Raw genomic sequence first — 26,915 nt, 5'->3', positions numbered from 1 at the left:
TATCAAAAGACACTTTCAAAACAGTGACATTGTCTCCCTTTGCTCCTCACCCTCACCACGGAGGCAACAGAGTAGCAACAGGAGGAAACTAAGTAATAATGGACTCATCCAGGTGGTTACAAACAGAGTTTTCTGGCAAAGCTATGATACAACCTAGAATTCCTGAATTTTTATTCTGATAAGTAATTTCATAGTAACTAAACGTTAAAGTAGGGAAATTTTTTTTTTTTTAAATGACATACATAGTCCTTTTAAACTTAAAACTTTTTGGCATTCCACGGGTGATTAAAATCCTAGTGAGTCTAAAGATTATGTTCCCAAGCCTTGCTGAAACCCACAGGGTAGCCTACAGTTGCTTGTAAGTCTGGTAGTCGGTCCTATGGCTAAAACATAACTTCCAGCAGTCACCAGACTATTTTTGTCACCATAAAAGAGAAAGAGGGAAGCAGAAGTGTCATACAATCCCTGCCGACACGTCACAAGCTCTTTTAAGAAGACTTTAAATTTCTTGGGGGAACTAACCAAATAAAGTTTGCTAGTTGGAGAGATAAAATGTACCATAACCACCACATTGATTATTGCAGACATCTTCTGTTTGAGGTATTATGCAAAGGATTTTTATGAAGTAGAAATTAAGTCAAATGTGCCCCAGGTTAAAAGAAAAGAAAACAATTTTAAGGATTGACACAAAGGGCATACAAAGGATGAACATCAAATTTTAATCTTGAACCTTTTCTCCAGTCTTCAAATTATTAACATGAAAAGGAATGACAAATTGCAATTTTATCATTACCCTATCGTTGTGTAACAAGCCCTTGTTACAAAATCTCCATCTACTGTCTCAAAAAAAAAAAAAAAAAAAAAAAAAAAAACAATAGAAAACCCATACGTTATATTATCTAAGTGATCTATTAACAGATGAAATTTTAACCGACTTCATACCAGGAAACTATTAACAGAGGTACTTCAATCACATAGCTTAAAATATGGAGAAAAGACAGGTAAAAAAATTATCTTAACCTGTAGTAGTCTTTTTACTTTTTAAAATTTTTATAAAATACACTAATTTCCCAAAATAAAGAATATCATGACACATTGGTGTCAACCTACACAGATGAAAGCTGATGTCAGCTTTTTTCCTAACTAAAGTTCATTTCACCAAAACTTTATATATTACATGAATATCCAAGTAAAGTATTTTTTTAAAAAAATTCAACACACAGGAACATAATGTACAGTGTCTTATAAAAAATGGTTAATTTAGGAATGATTTCATTTCAATCACATATATCATTTTAAGACCATGAAACCTCTTGCTATTACAAGAAGACTTTTCAGTTCACGTTTCTATTTCCCAGTTGTAGTTCTTAAAAGTTAAGATATGAAAAGTTTTTGTTGTGTTTTTTTTTCCATGAGAAAACTGTGGCAATGGTTTCATTCACTACCAGGCTGCCTTCCCTCCTTTTGTTTTTAGGATTCCCCAGACACACGACTGCGTGGCAGGGGAATGAAATGGGTAGAAGAGGCCAATAACATCAAAGAGTGGATATAAAAAGACGGGCTCAGCTGGGTCCTGCCACAATTGTAAGGTGTGGGCGCTCGCCCGCGCGCCAAGTCTCCCGGAGCTGCCAGAGAACAGTCACAGCTGTGAGCAGCCTCCTGGCTCAGCCTTTCCATCCATCAGCTGGGGGGACACAAAGGAGCATTTCCACTAATGCCCTGTGTCGCGGCTGATGGATGCCTTAGCCAAGGAGGGGGCGAGTGCACTCAGAGACCTTGGTCAGTAGTGGCTTTGGGGGTAGAGAAAAAGAGTACTGTTTATTCTCCAGCTCCTGCAGTGGTCAATTCTGAGGGCAAACTCACCTCGACGGGAAACTGTAATGAAATCTACACACCATGCACAGCCTCAATTACTGTGGGAATCCAGTAACACATGCAAGACGGTAGGATGAGACCCACAATGGATGAATGTAAACTTTTCACAGTGTTTCTTATCGCCTTTGACGTTAGCACGAGTGCATCACTTACCACCACTATCTCACAAACGCTTTATTGTGTCCTGGACATGCAGATCACTTGGGGTTAAAATGGGCAATTACTTTTCATAGCCATTCTCAGACAGGAGTACAACTTCAATTTTTCCAATTTCCAACCAATGGACTGAGCTGCTTCTCTTTATAAAACTAAATATATTTCTGAAAACATTTTTGTTCAAGGGTTGTGCTTTACTCTTCCTTATCGCTTCATGGATTTCATTCTAGGAAAATTTAAAACCCACAAAATTAAATTGAGGACTAGGTCTTAAGGATGATTCCTGACCAAACCAGAAAGACAGGCAATTGTTTCACTTCTCTTTTCTCAAGTTTCTGTCTCCCTACCCCAGGCCTTTACTGATACTGATTCAGTTGTGTGTTTTGGTTTCCCAAAGAGGAAAACCGTATCGGGGAACTGGCATCTCTGTCTTAAAAAAAAGCAAAAAATAACACCGGCAGGGGGAGAAAAAGGGGTTCATTCTAGGTCGAAAAGAATCTCTTGCTCTGAACAGGAGATAATCCAGCTTCTCCTTAGCTATCATTTCATAAATAATTTCTTAAAATCATCATCCAAAGACTTTATCGAGTACAAGAAAAATTCAAGTTTAAAAAAGCAAATAAATTAGTTAAGCCTCGTAAACAATTGTCCATTTTAGCTACATACCTTTTTTTCTTTTTTTCAAAAAAAAAAAAAAAAAGGTTTTTCTGTATAGTAAATCAGACAGTACAAGGCACACCTTACACATCAGAATCCAGAGTGACAAAACCCACACACACATCTTTGTCACGCTGTTTGCTGGTCTAAATGTGCTGGGGGCACTGGGGGCCCACGCCCATCCTTTGCTCATCTCCTGACCATCTGGAAGTCCACAAATGTGCTCTTTCCATCACATCGTGTTGTGCTATTTTGTTGTGTGATACGATTGCAAGCCTTCTCAATGTTAAGTCTCCTCAGATGTTTTCCACAAAACTTCCTGGGAAAAGACCAGTTTTCCCATTCCGTTGTAATGTGCCTTTGAACCAGCCATCCTCGCGTTTTTTATGAACAAACACAATATCGCCTTCCTTAAGTTCGAGTTCGGCCTCACTCTGAGGAGGATAGGAAACCACCACCCTGTGCCTAGAAAAGAGAGAGAGACGTTAGTTAAGGCCATTCAAAGTAGTGATAAGATGGTGTACTCTTAGCCTGCACAGCCTTACACGTAAACAGAATACGAACAAAACGTACACAGCACGATTGGTTCATACTGTTCACAAAACCACTCAACATACAATTATTCTCTGTTTAGTAGAATCTTGGTGTTAACAGAGTTTGGATATGAGTAAAACCTGCGATCGATGATCCAGACTGGTTTATTTGAACGCCCTTTACAGGGAGAGCCAGTGTTGTCCCTCACCAGTGTTTACATCTTGGCCATACAGAAGGAAAGTTTTATTCCATTTCCCAGGAGGAAATGTCCTGTCCCTCTTCTACTAGAAGGAAGGAGTGGATTTCTTGGATGGGTGAGATTGGGAGAAGCAGCTGAGCAGGTGGGTTGCCCTCTATGAGCCGCCTGCCTCCAGGCCGAGTGGCTCTGCTCTGCCTCTGCGTCCCTGCTACAGGCATGAAGTGGTCAGGGAGCAGGCCTGCCTTCAGGAAGTCCGTCTCTGTGTCCCTTCCATGGGTGAGGGAGCAAATCTAAGGACGTTCACCTGCCTGACATACCCGAATTCTCCCTTGGCAGGTTGTTCTATGGTCCAGACAGGGAGGGGAGGATTGTGGCCACAAACCCAATCCCACACCACCAGTACTGAGGGTGACACTGTGATCTCCATTACTGTGGGCACTGTGTCTGTTTCTCCATTGGCTCTTGACTCAGACATCAGTGGGAAAAGGTGCAATTAACATTTGCAAACCCCAGAAACCTTGTTTGTTTACTATTACCTACTCCTACAAAATTATGGTTAGCAGCCATGGAACCAGAGGCAGGTCACTTGCTTTATGTTCCATATCCTTTTATCCATCTCTATTTTCCCAGCATTATTGCCTTCCTTTATGCCTCTCTCGCTTTTCCCAACCAAAGGGGGAAGAAGGTAGTGAGTGTATGGTAGGTAACCAACCTCCCAGATGGCCCCCAGGGAGGCTTGCCTCCTGCTATTCCTAATCTTATGTAGCCTCCTCCCACGATGCATAGGGATGAACTGTGTGGCCAATACTATATTGGGAAAACGAATATAAGCGCGTGATTTTTGAGGCTAGGTCATTAAAAGGCATGTGGCCATGTGGCTTTTACTTTACTTTCTCTTGGATCACGTGCTCTGGGAAAAATCAGCTGCCGTGTTGTACGAACATTTATCATCCTTATGGAGGACCACAAGGGTGGTGACTGAGGTCTCCTTCCAAAGGCCAAAACTAACTAGCCAATAGTGACGTGAGTGAGCCACCTTGGAAGGAAAGTCTTCCAGCCCCGTCAAGCCCTCAGATGGCTGCAGCTCAGACAACATATGGAATGCAACCTCAAGAAACGTCCTAAGCCAGAACCACCCAGATAAGCTGCTCCCAATTTCCCAACACACAGAAGCTGTGAGATAACATATGTTTATTGTTTTAAGTCACTACATTTGAGGGGGGGTGGGTAATTTGTTGCAAAGCACAGATAACTAAAAGATGTGAATATACATCTTTCTCTGATGCTATGCAATATTCAGTCATTAAGGTAATTTTGAGTTTCTACTTTCATTTAGTTCTCAAAGTCAGAAAGTAAGTGTATAGCCTCACAGGACCCACTCTTGAATATAAGTAAAGCATGCGCTGGCTTAAAAAAATGATAGTCAGAACAAATTCAATAGAACTACCTCCAAACTCATGAAACCCATTAGAGCCTAGTCCTTTCAGAAGATTGCTAGCTTCACAATCTCCATCCCATAAAACCCAGAATCCACTCTCATTAAGAAGAACCATAGCAAGAGTCCCAGGCTATTACTCTGCAAAAAAAAAAAAAAAAAAAAATAAAAAAAAAAAAAAAAAAAAAAAAAAAAAAAAGAAAAAAAAAGAAAAAAAAAAAAAAAAAAAGGCATCTTTGCAAAGGTCAAGTGGTTTCTCAAACAATTCCAGAGGTACTTTGGGAACGCATGCAAAATTATCCTCCAAGATCTGAAGCAAAAGCACAGCATGGAGGCTGGCTTATCATTTCTAAGAAGGGTTTAGTTAATTCACACATGAAGATTTATAGACAACACGGCTCAGGGTTCAATCAAGCATGGAAGAAAGGAGGAGGCCTGGCACTATGGGGCAAGCCCTGGCCTGCGGGCTAACACAGTCTTAAAAGGGTACTTTGGGCCAATTGTCTCAGCTCTCTTGGTTTCAGTTTCCTCATCTGTAGAATGGGATTGTAGTGAGTAATGTAGTGAGATTGTAAGCGTGATGCTCTTTGTAAGGTGTCTGTCAAATGGTTCACACCCCCAAGTGCTAGCACCCATGATGGTCACATGGCTTAGGTAAAGGCCGGCGGTGGCCTGGAGCTTTAACAGGTGAGGAATGGGCCAGTCAGTAGGAAACACCCAAGAAACACTCAGAATACACCCTGCAGAAAAACTGCCTGATGCGGAGACTTGACAGACTTTAGAATGGCAGTGTTCAAGTTTTGGAATCCCTTCTCTGACATCTATAAAAGCAACAAATAATTTCATCTTGGACTTTTCTGAAGGAAGGGATCTAGACGAGATTTCTCAAGTCTGTTGCCAACATGCTACAAAAAAATCCATGTAAAACGCAATGTAAAAGTTGCCACTTGGGGAAAAGTTAAAATTTGAGCAAAGCTTTATATAATTCTGGGGAAAAAGTGTACAAGTGACTCAAATCACATTCAGAGCATATCTCTGATGAAATCTGTTCCCCACCAGTTCTCTGTGAGATGCCTCAAAGGTAAAATGGAACAGAAATAGTTCTTGGGAACATTTGAAGTGAACTAGATTAATATCTGCATTTTATAAAATGCACTAAACCAATTTTGTGAAATTTTTTTTTTTTTTTTGAACTACAACTGCTGCTGGGCTAAGAACATAATCTTCCTGCTAATTTCCCAGTGGGAGCACATTTTCATCGCTAAGTTATAAATCTCTGGGGGGGGGGGTCTGGAATGAGAAACCATGTGCATAATGGCATAATGGAAACTGTGACACAGGCCTGATTGTAAGAAGACAACCAGGTGCCCCAGTAACATCTCTCCTCAGAAATCTTCCAGCTTCGATCCCGGCCTTGAGCCTTGGGAGGTAGTTCACATACAGATCTCTAATACGGACTCTTCACACCAAATACTGGGCACAACTGGCCGGCTATCTCAGTCATGGAAAGGCTTTGCCAAGTAGAATCCTTACAGACCAACAAACAGATGCCAGGCGCAGCTGTGGGGGCCTTCACATCTGCTGCTCCACCCTGGGCCTCACTCGGATTATGCCTGTCTTTATCTGAACAGGGCTTTGGGGAAGTTCTGAACCTTAGGAGCCAAAGACTATACTCTCCATGACCTCCAAGGGACCAGCTGAGGCACCCACACAATCTGCACCCCATCCATTCCTCTTCGGTGTCATTGTCATTACCTTCTACCTAGTGAGACAATCTACCTGTTCCAATAATCCCCCTGCCTCAAATCTCTTCCTGTCCCCATTCCATTCTTCACAGAACTGACATTAATCTCCATAACTGGAGAATGTATTCGTAGCTAGCTCGCTACTGCTCAAAAATCGTCCCCAGTTCCTCAATGCCTGTAAGGTTCATCCTCAGCGTGGGAAGGCAAGCCCTCAATGACCTGGCCTCAGTCTCTCTTCAGAGCTCTGGTTACTATCATCTCCATGAATGGACCAAACAATCCTCTACACCTAAATGTGTCCCCCAAAGATGCCCTTCACTTCCCCGACCCCGTACCTGGGCTCATGCGGTTCCTTCCACCAGGAACTCCCTTGAATGACCTCTCTGCCCATCCGCGCCCAATCAGCCTCTCAAAGCCTTGCTCCAGTTCTCCCCTGGGAAGTCTTCGCTGGCCCCAAGGCTGGAAGGACTTTCATGCTTGACCAGCTCCCAGGGGCCTCGTGACTATTTCTTATGGCACTCAGCCCAGTCTACACTGTATCACCGTCGTCTGCCTCCCTGTGTCATTTATTCTACTAGACTGTAAGCTGACTGAGGGGAGAAATGACGGTAAGTCATTGGTATGTCCAAACCATTTAGCATAGCACACATGATAATTTGGAATAAGCACACGGGATGCCAGGAAAAGGCCTGATTGTATAGTAAAACTATTTTCAAAAATGTACCAAGCTAACAAAAGAATGAAATTCTGACAAGCATTACAACATGAATGAACCTTGAAAACATTATGCTAAGTGAAATACGCCACACACAAAACGATAATATCACACAATTTTATGTATACACAGAACAGTCGAGCTCATAGAGACAAAAAGCAGAATGGTGATTGTCAGGGGCTGTGTGGGGCTGCGGGGAGGAGAGAAGGGGGAGCTATTGTTTAATGGGTACAGCGTTTCAGTGTGAGATCCTGAGAAAATTCTCGAAATGGTCAGTGGTGATGGTTATACAACAGGGTGAATGTAAAAGGCACTGAATTTACACATGAAAAAATGTTCTAGTTTTATATATATATAAATGTATATATATATTTTACCAGTTTTAAAAATAAAATAAAATAACAAATCAGTGAGTGAATACAAATAATGGAAAGATTAGAGAAAAAAAAAAAAAAGAAAAACATCCAAAGCTGAGTGGTCACTTGGATGGTGGAAAGTACCTCCCAGTCCCTTTGAAGAGAACCCTTGGGGGGCAGTGTGGGGTGTACAGTGTGGCTCACAGACTCAGCCTTGAATGGGCCTCTGCCTCTTGGTGGTGTTGGGACCCTAACTTGGTTTTTGGTGACAGTTATCAGGGTGGAATTCGGGACACAGAGGTTTCCTCTATAAGGGAGCTGCACTGACATCCCGGGGCCCATCTTCCTGGTGTGGGCTCTGGCGTTCTGGCTTCCATCTAAATGGGCACTTGGATTCTTTGATTAGTATCCATTGTCTATCTCTTTTATTTTTCTGGCCTCTCTTGTGTGCATACGTTTTTGTTTAGAATCCCCCCCTAGTATGGCCCCAACTGGGCCCCCTGTGGCACTGGGAGGCCCTCTGCTCATCACCCCGGTCTGGGTGGCTAACGATGTACTGCTTTCTGCCAGTTGTGACAACAATCTAACACCCAATTAAGTATTTCACTGGCAAAACCACACTAGCTTGCTTTGCAGCTTGCCTGAAGTCCAAGTAAATTATGTCCATTGCTTCACTCAGTGGGTTCATTGTCACCGACTCACATTAATCATGCTGGTTAAGCCGACGGCCTTTCTGTAAATCTATCTCTATCCAATTCGTATGTGTCTAAGTGTTCTAGCTTAATCCCCGATCGAAGGTCATAGGTCCTTTCCTAATTTATGAGATGGGTGTATAGGTATGTGGCTATCAGTTTAATTCCTAAACTTAAAAATATATAGATAGAGATGACTTTCTGTGTGTCCTTAAGCCCTTTATCTGTATATATTTTTTAGTAGAAGATAAAAAACCCCATCATACATGCTTTCGTTTGTTTTCCATCCCTTCTGATATATGTTATTTCTGCTGTCTGTTTGCAATTTCCTGATTTTTTTCCCCCTCAATCCCTCTAAAATAGAGCTTAAAATATTTATACTATTTTTTTTACTGGTGTCATCAATTATACATTTTCTGCCTCCAGGAGATAGTGTGATTTCTTGCTTGTTTTCTTCAGTCTCTCCAACAAACACAAAAGAATCCTTCTGCTCCTCAGAGAATTGTCTCAGCTGACACCAAGACCTGTCAACACACCTCAAGGTTCATCCTTCCTTATCGTGAGATTGCTTAAGTCTTTGTATCATGGAAAAGCCTCTTTCCACTGACAGCACTGGCTGTTCTTTTAAATCACATTCTTTTACTTCAGATTTATGGAGCAGGGTCGTGGTTTGAGAAGAAATTTTATGCTTGTTCTCATTATAATCTTCTGTAGAAGAATCCTATCTCATACTGTACCGATACTATACACCGGAAAATAGTTCTAGGAAATTCTACCAGTAAATATTCTATCAAAAGAACCCCAGGGCAGGAGGTGTTGATATTTAGATTGTGAATCACGGAATCTAACACCCTGAAATGCTTTCTGAGTTATACTGATGTGAAACTTAGCCATTACTTCATTTTTAGCATTAATTACTTTGTATTGTGTTGAAATTTTTGATATATCAAAACAGGTAATCCCTAAACGATATACTTGATAGCTTTCTAGTAATTAAAAACGTTCATTCCCAGTGGATGAAGGATGTTGGCCTATATTACTTGTGGCCACACATTTTTTCCTGTTGTTTTTAAAGCCAGGCAGACCTAAGCATCCCACTTACATAAATACTATCACCATCACTGTCCGAAGGCAAAAGGGTCTGTGAAAAGTTGGTCAGGCTGGCGATTACACTGAAGAGTCCACTGGACACGTGGATTATAAAAATATAAACTTGGGCAGAAATCTTCTGCAAAGACCCCTTTCCCACTTGTAAAAAAATGGAAGTGGTTATAGGAAAAACCTGCCAGAGAATTTCAGAGTGCCCGTGCCATCTGTCCCACCATTAAAGTCTCCATGTTCCCTGTCTGATGGGCATCCTGTGCTCCCTGAACCGCCATCACCTGTCTGTCCTCCTTTTCAGAAGCACTGAACAGCAGAAGCCTGCTGTTACAAATGAGCTCCTCTAAGAGGAAGGGGCTGGCATGCAGAAGCCACAGAGACTGAGGACATCTGGCAGCTGAAAAGGAATGCGTCATGGGGGCGGGAGGCAGCAGTGCCCAGGCCAGTGCCTAGGGAGAGTCTGGGCAAAGTGAATGAGCACTCGCAACAGTCACACAGACACCACAAATGACAGGGAAAAGAGGAGAGAGACTCAGGGCATGAAGGAAAAACTGCAGCCAATACCTGCGGGTGGGGAGAGGAGGAGCCTTTGTGACCAGAAGAAAGTAAACAAGTCACTGGACTAACTCCAGGGACAGAAGGCTCTATCCCTGGAAAGCAGAGCAATACTGCAGGGAAAAAGGGTGACTCTCAGAACAAAGGAGTATGTGAATTCAGGACAAAATTTCAAAGCTTTACAAAGAGCACAGTAGATGAAAGACAGAATGATTTTATTTGTGGGGAAAGATTTTTTAGGGCAATGTTTCATTTCAAAACTGGTTTTGTAAGGATTAGAGCTACAGAAAATTATTTCACCTCACTATAAAAGTATGAATTGTGTACTTAGTACTTAATACACAGAGGTTATTTCAAGTTTGTTCTTTTCCAGTTTATTTCTAGGTTAAAAAAAAGTATGCCCCCCAAATTAAATGAATGAAGGCCTCAGGTTTTGGAAGGTACAAATATTCATCTGAAATATCGAGTTAAAGTGAATTAAGTCATTTTAAAGGATGACACCTTATAGGAAGATTTCAAATCAGTAACATAGAAAATGCTACCTAAAAGGTGACACCTCCACACATTAGAGATTTCCTTTATTTATGAAATGCGGGTAACAGAGGGAACAAAGCTTATAGAAACCATAAAACATGTAACACTTTTTGAAACAAATGTTTATATGTTTATGCATTATGTGACAACAGTCAAAGTGTTAGTGCACTTAATGAAGTTTTCCTGGGGAAGGAACAGTGCTTCATTTTTAATTCACAGAATCCTAGCAGGTATTTGTCTTAGTAAATGTATTTTCTTCCCCAAAGCACTCCTAGAGCCCCAATGACTGTATCAAACAGAACTGCTCACATTTGTAATCATTATTCAAGGCCCGAATCACTCAAACAGGGCTCGTTGTTTTGAGTGTAACCGAACCAAGTCACTGGGTCAGGAGGAGAACGAGGTCTCTGAGAGCCGAGCAACACTCTTCTGGCTCAATCCTCTCAGTTGGTAGAATTCCCCAGTTGCTTTACAAGTAGCAGGTACTAGTGAAAAAGGCAGAGGATGAAATAAGGGAGCGACTGCTGGCAATGGAAGAGAAGCTAGAAGAAGGAGAAGATGTGAACAAGTTTCCGGGGATTCACCAATTTCATCTGCATATGATTCTGGAGTGGTTGTCTGGAGAAAACCCAGGAAAAGAAGGTTGGAGGCCTAATCCATGTAGGAAATACCGGAGAGAAAAGCAGAGATAAAGAGTATGTTATCGCACGTGGTAAAAGAAAACCAGCGCTTGATCGTTATTGCAAATTCAGTTAAAAAGAAACTGAGGAGGATGTAGAAAAACATCTTCAATGTCAGAATATTCCAACGTAAAACTTGCCACACATGTCCTAGTTTTCTCTTGGAAAACCAGTGAACTCACCTTTCACACACAACAGGCCTAGACTCATTCATGACAGAGCCCAGGGAGGAGCAGGGCTGACGAGGAGGTGGAGCAATGGGAGCCGCGGAGTCCAGGGAGCTAGTCTTTCGATGAAGAGTATCCTGGGCCAGAGCCGCGCCTGCAGCCACTGCGGCGGTGGGGCCATCCCCATCCGCGGGGCAGGAGCCGGCCCTGCTGTGGGCGCCCCCTAGCGGCAGCTCAGGACCCACTGCTCCCTGCAGAGGCAACTCACTGCTACCCAGCTCCACTTCCAGGGTGGGTGAGGCTGGAGGCGACACTCGGGTCCTACGTTTTGTGGAGGCTCCAGAAAGCAACTTCAACAACCCCTTTTTCTCTTTCTAGGAAAGAAAAAAGTGTATTAGTTGGAGACTGACCTTACAGTTGCTGTTGCAATCTACATAGGTGCTACAGTTTCAGTTTTTGATTTGATCTTTTAAAATTATTACTGTGGATGTCTGGTTATCCATGATCTGCCGGTTACCAATTTCTGTGTGGTTGTTAACCCGACCTTTTGCTTCTCTTTCTTCTCCCTTTCTGCCCGCATGGTTTTTTGCTTATTTGGGACATTCCATTCATTGTTCACCACTATCTTCTAACTGAGGTAGAGTAAGCAGATAAAAAATATTTAAAACAAAAAAACTCACCAATTCACATCCCAGACTGGGCGAAGGCAGAAGTAGACATTTTAGGACAAAATGGAAATCTCAGATTATGGATATAACTTCCTGAAATTGTGCCTATCCTATCTCTAGTGTCTTGTGTGCTGAAGTCAGCGTAAACCTAATAGCGTTTTACTCCGCACCCACAGCTGTGAGTGCTTGTATTTATAGGTAGTGATAACTTCCTCAGAGTGAAGGACTAAATCACTTCTCGCATGTCACCTTTATGAAATTTAACAAGCCAAAAATAATAGAGGTCAAACCATTTCTATTGTGCAAGTACCTCCTTGTTTAGAAAGCCAAAAAACAACTGTACAAAAATTTAAAGAAAGCTTCAGCATAATCAAAACCATTTTTATGTCTCTTTTTGGAAGCAAATGTACAAATAAGAATTTTTCCCAGCAACATCATGCCACAGAAACCATCTCTTTTGCATCTTTGTCTCTTTCGACATTTTCTTTCTTTGCTCTTCTAGGAAAACCAGATCTCGAGCTAGCTCTCCTTCATTCCCAAACCCTAAGTGTCCATGTTCTTTCTGATGACCAAGCACAGATAACAATCATCATTTTAAATTGTTTTACTAAAATGTCAACTACATGATAAAGTCCTCTGAATGGAAACATGGCCTAACAATAAAACATGTCATGGAGAAACAACTCCTGAGAAAACTCTACAGGCCAATGAGGATTATTAAGGTCCACGAATAGAAAAACAGAACTATGAGGGGCCCACGAGGAGAGATAACACTAAGGAATTTTTCTTGGGAATATGAGTTAGTTCATACTCAGTAAAAATCCCTTGGGGAAAAAGTCTCACTCCATAACAACACAGTTCCATTAGAGACAGAATGGCAGGAAAAACGGAAGAGACAGAAGTAATCATTTATCAGAGGATGAAAGAGCATCTGGGGAGACTGCACCACAGGCCCATCTCCTGGGTTAGAAACAGAGGGAGGGGCCCCACAGTGGGAAGGGCAGTCATTTCTGTACGTGCTCGGCTCAGGCTGCAGGCTCAGGCTGCAGGCTCAGGCTGCAGGCTCAGGCTGAAGACGGGCGGAGCCAGTCAAAGGATGGCGCACCCCTCTACTCCCCACCTCGGCCTGAGCAAGGTTCTTTTGCATTTCTCTTTTAGGCCTCCCCTCAACTCGCCTTACTAGCTTTTACTTCATTTATTTAACTTCACATTTCCCAAGAGGTTACTGTCTGCGTTTCAATACACGACACTCTCCCGTTGGACTACCTGCTTGACTGAGGGCAGCGCCTGTGCCTCATACTTGTCTGTCTCACACCCAATGCCCAGGGCAGAGCCCTGTACCTCCAGAGCGGAAAGGCCAAGGATGACAGACAGATTGACACAGGTGGGAGGAAGGGGACATATTCAGCTCACCCCAGGGCTAAAGAAGTAAGAGAGGGTATTTTGGATTTCCCAAATCCTCTACACAATGGCCAATGAAGTGGCCTGAGGAAACACCTGCCAAAGCCGCTGCCACATTTCTTCAAGGGGGCCTGAGGTCTGGAGGGCCAAAAAATGAGCTGGGAAAGAGTCGGGTCCAATAGCTTACACATCTAAAGCAGCAGTTAGCCACAGCTTCCAGCTATGCCTGCCATGACGTAAGAAAGCAGCACGCTCTAATCCCTGGACCCCCACAGATCTACTGAGAACAGCAAATCCATTGATAAATTACAATCTCAGCAAGCCAGAGCTAAAGATGTTTCTTAAAAGCTCAGTCTGGGCGCTCAGAAAAAATATCAGTTAACGGAATAGCGCTCAGGGAACACCCTCTAAAGTGATTAAGAAGAAAGATGGCTTGGTTCATCTAAAATGATTAAACACATTAAATACAGATTGCTTTAATGACTTCTATGGGATGTGTTATCATCATCAGCCGATGCCGACTACCCACGGAGCAGAAGGCAGAGGATTAGGTGTTGTCGCAGGGAGTCAGGGGTAGGGGCTGGGGGTGTGAAACAGAAAAGAGGCTGCTCTAGTTCCAAGGAGCTATGCTTTTAATATAGTCTGAGGTCTTCTACATTAGCAGAACAATGTGCCACTTGAGAGAGATAATTTTGCAAACTCAGACATTTATCATCTAAGTGCACCTCTGTTTTTTTTCCAAAATCCAACAGCAGAAATGAAAACTATAGACGAATTACTAAAGATTACACTTCAGCAAACCAATTTTTCAAATGTAAGGATAGCATGCATAAAGAAAGGGAGCATATCTTCTTACATAAACCTTAATAGTTATTCTCCTGTGGGTTTCCCAAGAAATTATTCCTAAATGAAATAATGTTTTTATAGTCACGATTTTCACTTGAGAAGATCTGATGATTTAAAACTGCATCTCAGATTTAAAAAAAAAATAATAACTATCTGGGTCAGAAAAGAATCACCAGACAACCAGAAAAAGTAATTTTTACATATATAATTTCTGAACATCAATTTAATGACTTTCTATCAGTCATATTGCACAGGATGAGTACAATATCGGAAATATCCAGTCAGAGCTCCTTCCCCAAGCAAAAATAAATTTCATTTGAGCAACTTACAATTAACCACATTCTACCCACTGAATCTGCCTTTTTATTCGCCTCCTTGGCCTCAGATGTACAGAGACAGTAGCTCCAGGCCCCTGGTCACCAAAACTCTACAGACTCCCAATCATCTGAGTCGCTGTTCTTAGATAAGGAATCTCAAAAACTTAATTCATATGATTGTCTAACAATAATCGCTCATTCTTTCAACAAATATTTATTCAGCGCCGTATAGGAACCACCAACATGCTAGTCTCTGGGAATAAGTGAGCAAGACAACCAGCGGTTCACATTTTCTAGCAGAGACACCAACATGGCTGTATAACAGGTGTTCTGCAGAAAAATAGGGCGGGGGACAAATAGGAGAGAGAATGACCAGGGGGTGGGAGGGCTCGGGAAAGGCTTTATTAAGGAAGTGTGTGGAGGGAAAGGCGTGTGAAATCCTAGAGATGGTTAAACACTACTGGATTCAAGAAACTTAGTAAATGCTTTTCCAAGGATGTTCACATTTATCTCTCGCACCCACCTGATGAGACAGGCATCGATATTACGCTAAGCTTGCCTAAAATCATACAGCTGGTAAGGGGTGGAAGTGAGATATAAACTAAGCCCCACTCTTCCCTTCTGTGAGTTCAGCAGAGGCAGCTTCTGCAGAAGCACATCATTCCACATCTACTCTGTTGAAGGATAAGAGCAGACACCTTGACCCAAGGTCACAAAGGTCACTGAGCTGAACTCTGCAGGCGGATCTGCACTGAGCAGACCGGGTCTGGATCCCCGCTGTCGGCGGGGCTGGAACAGTGACTCCGGCCACATAAGAGGGAGGGTGGGCTTCGCCTTAAGAAAATGAAATGGTGAAGCCCACAGAACACCTTGGTTTCGGAGCAAAACAAGAACTGGGAAGAAGGAAAATCACGTGAGCAAAGAAAGCGATCACTCGGGACTTCAGGACAAATGTTCACAATAGAAGAAAATGGGCATTTAAAAACTAGACGGACCTTCTGCTTAAGAAAACCAAGAATAATAGCAAAGGTCCTTAAATATTAAAGATTAGTGGATTGATTGAAGAAAAACTGTGGTTGGCTTCTTACAGGAAACCGTCATTAGGAATTTGGGGTGGGTGGCTTGAGGCGCTGAATGTTGACCACTCGTAAGAATGCTTCCAGGAACATGTAAGAATGCTTCCAGGAACATGTCGAGGACGGGCACAGAGCAGGAGAGCCAACACCCGCTCCCGCCGATTTGTACGGGAATGAATAGCAATGTCAGAGCGTTTAGGAAGCATCTTCAGAGACTCTGAAGGTCGGTTAGGAGATGGAAGCATGTGGGGTAGAATGGGCAATCAGAGATGGTTTCCTCTCTTTTTCTTATGGGAGGGTTAAAACTGTTAAATTAATCAAACCACGAAAGGTTTAGTTAAAGGCCCTTAGATGGAGGTGGTTCTAATGCCTCAGCAGCCTATGTTAGCAAAACAAAACCTAAACCCATAAATGCCTCAAGGTTAAGAAATCAAAACCTAAGGACAACTAGACACAAACAGCTAACTAATTTTCTCCAAATAAGGCAACTACTCAAGCTATCGCCAATCAAATAATGTCCTTGCTTTACTTCCTGTCTTCTCTATAAAAGGCTCGCTCCTAGGTTCTGTTGGTAGAGCACTCCTAATCACTTCTGGTTTGGCATTGCCTGATTTGAATAGATATTTGATCAAATAAACTCTTAAAATTTTTAATATGCCTCAGTTTAAATGTTACCAGAATTTAGAAAATATATGAGCAGTCAATTATGTAATTCGTGCTAAAGAAAAATATTTTATTTTCTGATGAAAGCTTACTATACCAAAATAATATTTATTATATTTTGGAATATGAGGGGAAAAAAAGCATACATACACCATAATATTAATGATTTGCTTTGCAATTTTGGATAATATTTAGGTTTTGTTTGGATGTTTCAATTTTCTCTAACTTCTAAATAAATATAATTAATTTTTTATATTAAGAAAACAATAAAAAAAATATATATATGCACATACATGAGTATTTCATAAGGTTTGGGAAATGCATTTGCCTGGAGACTAGCTAATCAAATAATGGAGACTTTAAACTGAGTATGAAGTCAGAAAAATGTCCAGATAGACCTGTTAAACTGATAACTGTCGGAGACATCAGGGATCTTACAGAAAGAAGAACAACAATGGCAGAAAGGCCCAAGATTTCAATCAAGAAATAACATAGGATGTTTGGAAATACATCTCAGAGTTTCAGGTGCCTATTTACCAAACCACAGAATCCAGTTACCAGATTTCATTAGGTAGAGATTTTAAGCAGAAACAAAAAGCCTCAATTTTGTGAGGCTTTGTGAGATAGATACTTCCACATAAAGCATTGTTCAAAAGGAAGAGCCCAGTTAGATGAGAACCTGCAATAGGCCTGTGTGCATGTCCAGAAGTTACATGTCTCTGGCACACCACTGGTAGCTCATGGCAGAGCATTTGGGTAAAGAGAAGAGAGCAATCAACAAGCCGCCATTTGGGGGACACATCCCACACTGCCTGGAAAGTTTAAGTACATGAATGATGCTGATCATAAAATGACGAAAGAAGATAGAGATAACAAGGGAATGGTCAAACACCTAGAGATTTGCTGGAAGTCTCAAAACCGGAATGTCTGATACACTTTTTCCTTGACTTGCTAATAGTTTCATCTCACAGAAAGTTGAGCCAAGGGTAACTCTGAATCTAACTGTTATCACCTGGGGGGAAGGTGAAGACCAGGTGGGGGGTGAAGAGGTTCAGCTGGTGAAGCAGACATATTGAGAACTTGGAAGGAAGCACTCAAAGAGAGGTTGGCTATATAGTTAGGTTTGAACGCTCAAGTTTAAAAGAACTGATTTTAAAAGTTCAAAGAAAATATATGCATGACCTGAAACTCAAAAGGAAAGATACTTCAAGAGGAATGGGAGGGCTCTCCAGAATGAAATTCTAACCATACAATTGCAAATGTATCCCAGCAGAGGAAAATATAGAGGCATCTAAAAGAACGGGATGTGGTCCCCTGGGGAGCAGCCTAATGGGCTCAAATTTTTTAAAGGACTCCTACAAAAAGATCAAGAGAAGCGCCCCTTAAGAAAGAACATTATCATGATCCACATGAGCTTAAAGTTGCAAAAATGCTAAAGACCAAAAAACAAAAGGAAAAAAGGAAAAAAGAAGGAGGTGTGCGTGCTGCATGCTGCTTTAAAGTTATGTTTGAAGCCAGAACAAGAAAGACAGACCTGCTGTTTGGCACAGATGATGGTTCTCAGATGGTGTAAGAAAGGGAAGGATAATCTTCAGACTGGAAGGGAAGAACAAACCTCAATAAGAGAGAGATGGGTGAAGAGACTGGGATTTCGAGATCAAATGACTGTTCTCGACAGGCTGAATTCACCCCAGCGTGCAAAGAAAATTAACAGACAAAATGAAACCCACAATCTTTGACAGATCCTGGTGAACCTGGGATCAGGTCAACTAAACAGGCTAGAGAAGGGATGTGTGGTCCTAATTTTCAAAAAGAAGGCAACAATGCACTTTGAAGACTGTCTGGAAAATTCTATTACAGTATTAATGAAAGGTTTACTTAGGAAAGGAAATGAGATTCTGCTCTTCAGAGACTCCTCCAAGAGACACTTTCTAACAATAACTAACAGGTGAAATAATGGGGCCACCGGGGAATTGTTTGGACAGGAGAATGCAAAAGACATTTAGCCCTTCTCTTGATCTTTTTAGATCTCAATGGGCATTTGATAAGTTCTGCCATGATATCCTTGTAGACAGAATGGAGGGATGTGGGCTAAATGACACTCCAGTCATGTTAATCATGGAATTACTGAATTTATATCAACTAGGAAAAGTCTCTTTAGTGGACTTGCAACAGTAAATGAGAGAGTATTTAGGAAGAAAAAATTTATAACCTGTGACATGAGGAACCTTAAAAAAGAAAAGAAAGAAAATAACCTTGAAATACCTCAAAGCATCATATAGAAAGGAAATCAACATTTTCTACATAGCACCTCAAAACAAAGAAAATGGCATACATAGGACACCACGGAGGTGGTCACCAGGGCACTCGTGGTCAATATAGTTTATAAATAAAGGTCATGGCCATTTATCGAGGATGGGTACTCAACAGGATAACCCCTGAGGTCCTATATTAGTTGCTGCTATAACAAATCACCATAAACTTGGTGAGAAAAATCAGGTCCTAAAATCAAGGTGTTGGCAGGGCTGCATTCCATCTGGAGGCCCCAGGGAAGAATCTGTTTCCTTGTCTTTTCCAGATTCTAGACGCTGCTTGCACTTCTCAGCTTGTGGCTCCTTCCTTGAATCTGATCTCTGCTTCTGAAGTCGTATCTTTCTGGTCCAGATCCTCTTGCCTCCCTTTCATGAAGATCTTTGTGATTATAGATCATCCAGGATAATCCCCTCACTTCAAAATCACACCTGTGAGATCCCTTTTTGCTATGTAAGGAAACATATTCTCCAATTTCAGGAACTAGGACATGGACATGTTTGGGGAGCCATGATTCCGCCCAGCACAGGTCCCTTTCAAGCCCCCGAGGGTCAATGAGTTCTTTCCAGGAAGGGCAGGGGCTGAACAGTGACAAGGGCCCTGAGACACGTTGTTCCAAAACCTTACAATCTAAACCATAAAATTATTCTTTGAAAGATATTGACATAGTTGAACATGTCAGCGTGATACGAGTTTAATGTAGTTAATTATAAACGCTGAACAGATACCAATCTTTTTTCAAAAATGGTCATGTTAACCCAACAATTAAATATTAACTTTTTAGTAGGCTGTAAAGTTTATTTCCTTATAAACCTCTATTTACAGGCTTACCTAACCATTTAAAGAGAGCAACACCCATTACCAGGTGGCTAAGAGTTTATGATAACCCTAGAGCTTCCCAGAACAGGGCTTTTTTTGTTGTTTGTTTAGGAGAAATGCATGAAATACTGAAGAAAAAACCATGACTATAATACAATTATCCAGACTTTGTTATCCCTCTTCTCTTCCTGTTCACATTTAATCACCATCGATTTCCCTTGCCTCCAACCACAACCATAGGTTAGTCTTTCAAACACAGCTTTCCATTTATATTTTCTCTGAAATTCAGCCCCAAAGGAGAGATTTTTAAAAGATCGATTTAGAAAATAATTTTCCCCTATATTTCAAGTCAAAAGTAAAACTATCCATGCTGATTATAATAAAATACACTGCAGAAAAAAATAAATCCACAAATAACACTTCTGATCAACAGTTTTAACCTCTTTGCATGTTAAACATTTCCCTCCCCCAGAACGGTTAACCGAGAAGCAAAACTGACTGAACAGGAAAAGAGTTAAGGACAGCAAAATGAAAGAGTGAGTAACTACGGTTTCGGAAAGGAAATTCCTTCAGGAAGGAGATGCAGCTGAAGGAGGCGTGACGGGCTTATTCAGTGAGGTCTCCCCGACATCTAACACAGGGCCTGCCAGCTGGTGGGTGTTTAAGTGCAGAGACACAGGAATGCAGCACCTGGCACAGTGACTCGCACAGGTAACCTTTGAAGGACTGCTGAATGTGTCCTTTCACCAGCACAAATGATGGGGCACCACGTAAGCAGAGACACAGGCCGTTGGTCTTACTTTGCTGTCCTTGTCTGGCTTGGCTGTTGAACTGCTCCCGCAAGCGGATACAGCGCCGCTGTCAGGCGACGTGGGAAGTCCAGAGAGAATGGTCATTGCCCGGCCACTGGGCTCGGTCTCCAGAGAGGCGGCGGCGACGCCGGGGGAGGCCAGGGATGCCGCTGCAGCACAGGCCAGGGGGGCACTGGCTCGGCCCAGACCGACGGCGGCGGCGTGGGCAGCCGGGCCTGCCACTGGAGGCGGCGGTTGGGAGGCGGCCAAGGCATGATGCGGCAGGCCACCTGGCGCAGGGCCCAGGCCAGCGGCGCTCTGTACCTGGATGGGCGTCACCGCGGCTGTAGGCCGTTCCTGGTTGTGTGCCGCAACTAGTAGATGACAGGAGGGAACAAGGTCAAATTCAACTTTCCAGTAAACGCTACTCACCATGACATGAGTCATTTTACTGCACCAGACCATAACGAAAGGTTACGACTGCATTTATCACAATAAATAATGGCGGTTTTAAAAGCACTTCATCTTAGCTGGATCTCTAGACATCATTCTCCTTCCGGATCAGCCCTTGAAGCTTTTGAGTGCCTGGAAGCTTAGCTATAACCCTGAGGCCCTTCAGTCAGAGAAGGTCTTTCCTTGGAGTTAAGAGACACGGAGCCAGTTCCGGATGGCATTCTCTACAGTGTCAAACTCTACTGGCCGCCACTGCTTTTTTAAAAAAGGATTCTCCCTTTTCTTGTTAATCATTTTCCTTCTTTTGGTTTTTCTGATAGAAGTCACCAGTTTACTCCCATTGTTACCCAAGGCTCTTGGTAGGTTTCAATGCCACAGAAAAAAGAAAAGCTATTTAAGATCCCACTGGGTTTAAAACAGACTAGTGACTAAGTTCATAGAATATCATCAAGCCCACCGGCGAGCAGACCAGCATTCAGTGGACACACAGCTGGCAGCAGTGAGATTTGAGATCACCTGATCATGACTACAGAAGTCCTATTTTCAAGTACTACTGACCTTCTTAGGATCAGCCTAATTTCTTTCGATCTGTAGAGCAGCCTTGAATTAATGTGCAGGGCAGACTTAGCCAAAGGAAGCAGACATAATGTGCCACTGACGAGACTGTGCCTACTTCTATTTCCTGTTACTCGTTACTTTAATAATAATACATCTGCTTTTCTCAACATCTGTCATACAAGATGAAACACTAGGCAGGCAAGCCCTTTTGCTGATGCTTTGCAGGCTGGTTTCCCCCTTACCTGTCCTCACAGCATTGCGGGCTTGGTTGACTGTCATCTGTCCAGTCATGTGCAACAAGACCTTCGCCTGAGGACTGGTCTGGATGTGAGCTGCTGACACCACAGCTGTGGGGACAACACCGGGACTCCCGGCCATACCATTTCCCTGGAGCTTCGGGGCAGGCCCTCCTGCCGTGGAAGGACTGACCATGGTCACCCCTCGACTCGTCTGACCAGCTGTAGACATAGGGACTTTAGCTTGGGAAGCATTTGTCACCGCCCTGCCAAGACAGAAACATAGAAATCCCAATCCATCAGCAAAGTGGGAGACAGGACAAGTAAATGCAAGAAAAATGACTCAGAGCTTTAAGACAGGACATTTAAAAAAAAAATGAATGGAATCATTTTTATGAAGTGTAAGAATAGCAACTTCAATGTAATGATGGCCCTGAGGCAGAGAAAGGTCTTCAAATGGATTCTGAAAAAACCATGCATCATGAAAATCATGTATCATCCTCTGCTCAAGAATATACAGTTACTGGGGTCAGCTTTCTACACCAAGGCCAAACCTCTCCACTGCTGCATGGCCCTGGATTCTCCTGCTCTATCTATCCAGGAAGACAGGTTTGTCACCTTACAGAGAGCCTTGCTCTCTCCTTGCCCCCAGAGCTCCAGAGCCCACAAGTGCCTGTGCATACTCACACGTGTGCACATACACATACAGAAACGCTCTTGGAATGTCCTCTCTGGTGTCTCTTGACCTACTGTAATCTCATTTATGTTTCAAGATCCCCCAGAAATCCCACCATTTCAAGAAGGTTTGCCTAAGGCTCAGTCTTAAGATGCTTTGACTCTATTTCATGTGGATTTCTTCCTTCCATGACCCTTGATTATAAAATGTGGTTTGATATTTTTTAGTAAAGTCCTTATTAAGTACTTCTGACTCAATAAAAGTTCCTTGAAGACACGGTCAGTGTGAAATGGTTGTTTTCCATTTCTCCAGGATTTGCAGTGGTACAGCTAGCTCTAAATAAATACTGGTTGAATTAAATTAAATTAGGTTTGGTATAGCTTTATGTAATGTATTTTTTTTTATATTCTACATTCATTTAAGCAACAATTTCATTTATGGTAACTTTCTACTAGGTAGAATACTTTGTTAACTCGAATTTACTTACCGTGTTTCCCCGAAAATAAGACCTAACCAGAAAATAAGCCCTAGCATGATTTTTCCGGATGACATGCCATGAACATAAGCCCTAATGCATCGTTTGGAGCAAAAATTAATATAAGACCCGGTCTTATTCACAGGGAAACACGGTGGTATTTACCATGATGAATAACAACGAATTTAAGTAAGCATCTCTCCAGAGACAATTAATAGTTTGTTTTTGAATCTTACGAAAATGTTTTCCTTTGTTAACTTAGTATTTTTGTTGTTGTTTGGTTTATTTTACTTCCCTTAATCATTTTTGTGGCTTGTTTTTGATTTTCCCCACCAGGGAGGGTCTATCTGCCATGTTCTGGATACTGAATTAACTTTTAACATATACAGAAAAGAAGGTTTATATTGATTAAAAATCTGCAAGTCAAATTAAAGCTAGCATCCTGTCACCATCTGCAACAATAGTGATTTTCATTTGATTAGGCTGCCGGCCAACCTATAAATCAAGGCCAACAGCTGACAAACATGTCAGTTCATTAAGCCATTTACTTAAAATCAGGGGGTTTAAGAAATGATTTAACACAGTTAAACCTGGACCACTTATTAAGAGCCTGGTGGCCCAAACCCGAGGCTAACTCAATGCTGATGCCATTGGGGACATTTCATTCCATTTCCAAGGCTACTTTCCTCAGTGACCAGAAGGTGGACTATCTCTGAATAAAATAAAGAAAATTTTGTATAGTTAAGAGCACTTACTTTCCATTTCTCTATCATAGGATTTCTCAACCTCAGTGCCATTTTGGGCCAGATAATTCCTTTCTGTGGGAGGCTGGCTGCATTGTAGGATGTTTAGCAGCATCCGGGGCTTCTATGCACGAGATGCGAATGGCAACCTCCCCCTGCCCCCATAATCACAATCCTGTCATTATGTCCAGACATTGCCAAATTCCCCTAGGTTGCAAGATGACCTTCCGTTGAGAAGGATAAAGAATCTGTGTCATATAAAGGAATTTTATTTCTGACTGTTTTATAGAAATTAATTGGCAGGATTCAGAGGTAATCAAGCTATTGGAATATAGAGCCAGACCACCTGGGTTTGAGAATTACTTCACTATATGATCTCAGACAAGTTACTGAATCTCTTTATGTCTCCATTCCCTCATCTATTAAGGGGGTGGGGGGCAATAATAGACACTACAACAATGAGTTGTTTAAGCACTTAAAGTCAATATGCGAAACACATTTAGAAATTTGCCTACTTGGCACAATAGTAAGCATTATAGAAACATACAAATATTAATACGGCTTTTGTTTATATTAAATATTATGCTTTTTATTCTCAAGCAGAATAATATTGAAAATTGTCTAGTTGAGTCTCCTACATATAACTTAAAGCAAACAACTTAAAACCCAGTAGATTTATTGGTAGAAACCTAGAATTTCACATATATCCATATGAAAGGTAAGCTAAGAATTTTAGAGTTAGAAGGGGTTTCAGCAAACACAGATATGGATTTTTCAAATGTTGGCTATGTAACAGGCAATTATAATGTGAGAAGGAATCTGGATAGGCAGAGAGCCATGGAAAAGAACAAAGCCTCTCTGTTTAGCACTTAGTAAACCATTTCTTTTTCTTTCTTTTTTTCTATTCAAAACCATACCTTGTGACTGGTGCCACATAATTGCCAGGGAAAACCCCTATCTTGCTGGTATGCATTGATGTTCCCTTGAACCAGCCATCTTGGCAACGTTCGAACACTAAAAACATCTCCCCTTTTCTCAGCTCCAGTTCATCCTCTTTCCGGGGAGTGTATGGATAGATAGCCACATACCTGGAATTGAAAAGAAGGTTTGATTTCAGGCTGAGTAACAGACAAACCCCATGATGCTTAGAAGTCTTCCTTGGTATATAGTCTTGATTATTTTGTACGAACGTAAACAGCAAGCACACTCCTTTCACCTGGGAGTAGCACTGGTAACTGTCCATTAAAAGAGGCTTTGCCATCTACATTCAGAAGGCTGAAGCCTTCCTGATTAACAACTGCCACCCTGGTCCTCCCAGGGTGAGGGTGATTATCCTACCAAATGGTATCCATGGGGTGTGAAAGAATTAACGGAGCTTCCCAGAGTGCCCAACTTGCTGTTGGGGCTTAGGTACCCACTGGGAAAATTGAGCTCTTCAAAGGGCACGTCTTCGACTTGGGAAGGAGCCCCGAAGGAGGACATATGGTACGAAATCCCACTGGGAAGCACAACACGCTGCCTTCTACACACAAGCTGAATGGAGAGGCTTGGGCTGCACCTGCGTTTGTATGCTCGGCCATGAAAAATACTGCGTTTGAACAAGTCAAAGGGAGAGAAAGCCCCTATCATAGAGAGGGCAAAACAACCCCCCGGTGCACAGTGATTGTGCCATGAACATGTGGAAACCAGGCAGGCAGCGCTAACCAGTACTTTGTACCAGGGCTCTAACCGCTCCATGTATAAACTCACACAATCGAGGGTCCACAACAGTCTACCTGTATTCTATCATCGGTAAACCCTGAACAAGATAGTTAGACTTTTGTGGATACTTATTGCTGAGGATTTACAGCTTTTTCCATGCATAGTACAACTAGATCTGATGTGTGTGGAGTACCTTCTCATTCCTTCGCATCCTAAGGCAAGGAAGGACAATGAAGACAAAAGGCTCAAAAGACAGTTCCGTATACATATGGTCGTAGGAAGAAGCAACAGCTATGTTTCCCTAAACTCCGAAAGGGCCTTCACTCGGCAGGATGCCTGCCTCGCCAGAGCATGTGTTAGACCCATTTTGTTTCAGCAGTCTCCTAATTAAATGCATGGCTGGGCAGACGTTTGCAGAACACAAACCACTTGGGCAAGCCGTAAGCCTGTCACCAGTTCCTATCAGAAAGGTGTTTCTCTACCTCTGCTGCTGGGGCTTAGTATGGAATGAACGTTTGAGCAGTAATAACAGATACCCTCACTTACACACTGGGGCGAGTCTGAGGCCGTAAATGTGCAATCTGGTCAGCGGGTCCCGCTGTGGGCCTGGGTCCCATTCCAGCAGCAGCAGTCGCGCCTGCAGGTGTAGAGGCCAGCAGAGGGGGTGGAGGAAGAGGAGGATTCATAGTCTGGTATGAAAAAGAAAGAAAGGGGGGGAAAAAGGAACAAAATATTTATTTACGTCTTTTATGGAAGGTAGGAAGGAAAAGGAATCAGAAACCCATGGAAAAAGACTTTAATGGAATCCACACAGAGCAGAACCAGCAGGCTACGCAAGCATGAAAGCCTCCTTTATAAGAAAACTCCTATCCTTGGTCTCCTTTAAGATCTTAAAGCCACAGCAACCTTTTTTAGCAAACAGGTAAGTAATCATGCTTGGGAGGAGGGAAAGAAGAAAAACGAAACAATTGCATGTAATTTTAAGATTAACAGCACTTTTAAGTGTAGACTTGGACAAGAATCCAAACGCCTTCCAAGGGGGCAACTATAATGTCACACTGCTTGCTAGGAATTAATGCGTGATTGTTTCTGGAACCTGAAACTTAAACACAACACCAAACAATTGAGCTGCACTGTATTTCAAAACTATGCCTTCAGAAGAAAATTTCCTTTGATGCCTGGTCTCCCAAAAGCCCAAACAATAGCAATCCACAATCACTGGGCTGTTTGTTGCTACTTTGCTTATTCTTTTCTCAACGATGCCAGCTTTTGAAATTTAGTACTATCAAGGCTGGTAATCTTTAACAAGTACACCAGTGAAAAGCTGCAGGTTCCTTTATGGGCACAGACTAGTGTGGTTCTGCCTACAGGATTCCATGCCTTTTGAAAATCAATGGAGCAATTGTTACCTTCTGATCTATAAACCCCTGATAATTCTTTAGAGTCTGTATACTGAAACTCCTGGGAAAACAGGCACACAAAGACCCACCTGAACCCCCACCTTGTTCTCTCCAAATCTTTGAACCACTAGATGTAAAAACCGAATCAAAGGAGGAATGAGGAGAGTAAAGAATGTACCACCTAGGAAAGCATAAATGGCTTCTACACATCAGCATATTAAGAAAAGTCCAATGACCTCTAAACGTAGTTCGTAACAGTCGCTTTATTTCTATTTTTTTTGGAATAAAAATTTGAATCTCATAAATATTGACTTCAGCTGCCTGTTAATGTACGTAATTCCAGAAACACAATAAACTGAGTAGAAACAAATTTCAAATTTC

General features: G+C 42.1%; 1 protein-coding gene across 1 annotated transcript in view; it reads right to left on the bottom strand.

Moving 5' to 3' along the window:
* Positions 1-705: 705 nt before the first annotated feature.
* Positions 706-26,915, bottom strand: part of SH3RF1 (SH3 domain containing ring finger 1) — a 153,463-nt gene continuing 127,253 nt past the window's right edge. Inside the window, exons 7-12 of the mRNA XM_033135175.1 lie at positions 25,681-25,823; positions 24,351-24,521; positions 21,546-21,805; positions 20,302-20,666; positions 11,417-11,775; positions 706-3,153 (exon numbers count right to left, since the gene is read on the bottom strand). Coding sequence (XP_032991066.1) covers positions 2,985-3,153; positions 11,417-11,775; positions 20,302-20,666; positions 21,546-21,805; positions 24,351-24,521; positions 25,681-25,823 — 1,467 coding nt within the window. The 3' untranslated portion in view covers positions 706-2,984. The remainder of the gene's footprint in view (positions 3,154-11,416; positions 11,776-20,301; positions 20,667-21,545; positions 21,806-24,350; positions 24,522-25,680; positions 25,824-26,915) is intronic.

The sequence above is a fragment of the Rhinolophus ferrumequinum genome, chromosome 18 (assembly GCF_004115265.2).
Source record: "Rhinolophus ferrumequinum isolate MPI-CBG mRhiFer1 chromosome 18, mRhiFer1_v1.p, whole genome shotgun sequence".
Classification (NCBI taxonomy): domain Eukaryota; kingdom Metazoa; phylum Chordata; class Mammalia; order Chiroptera; family Rhinolophidae; genus Rhinolophus; species Rhinolophus ferrumequinum.
This window is presented reverse-complemented; position numbering and strand designations above follow the sequence as displayed.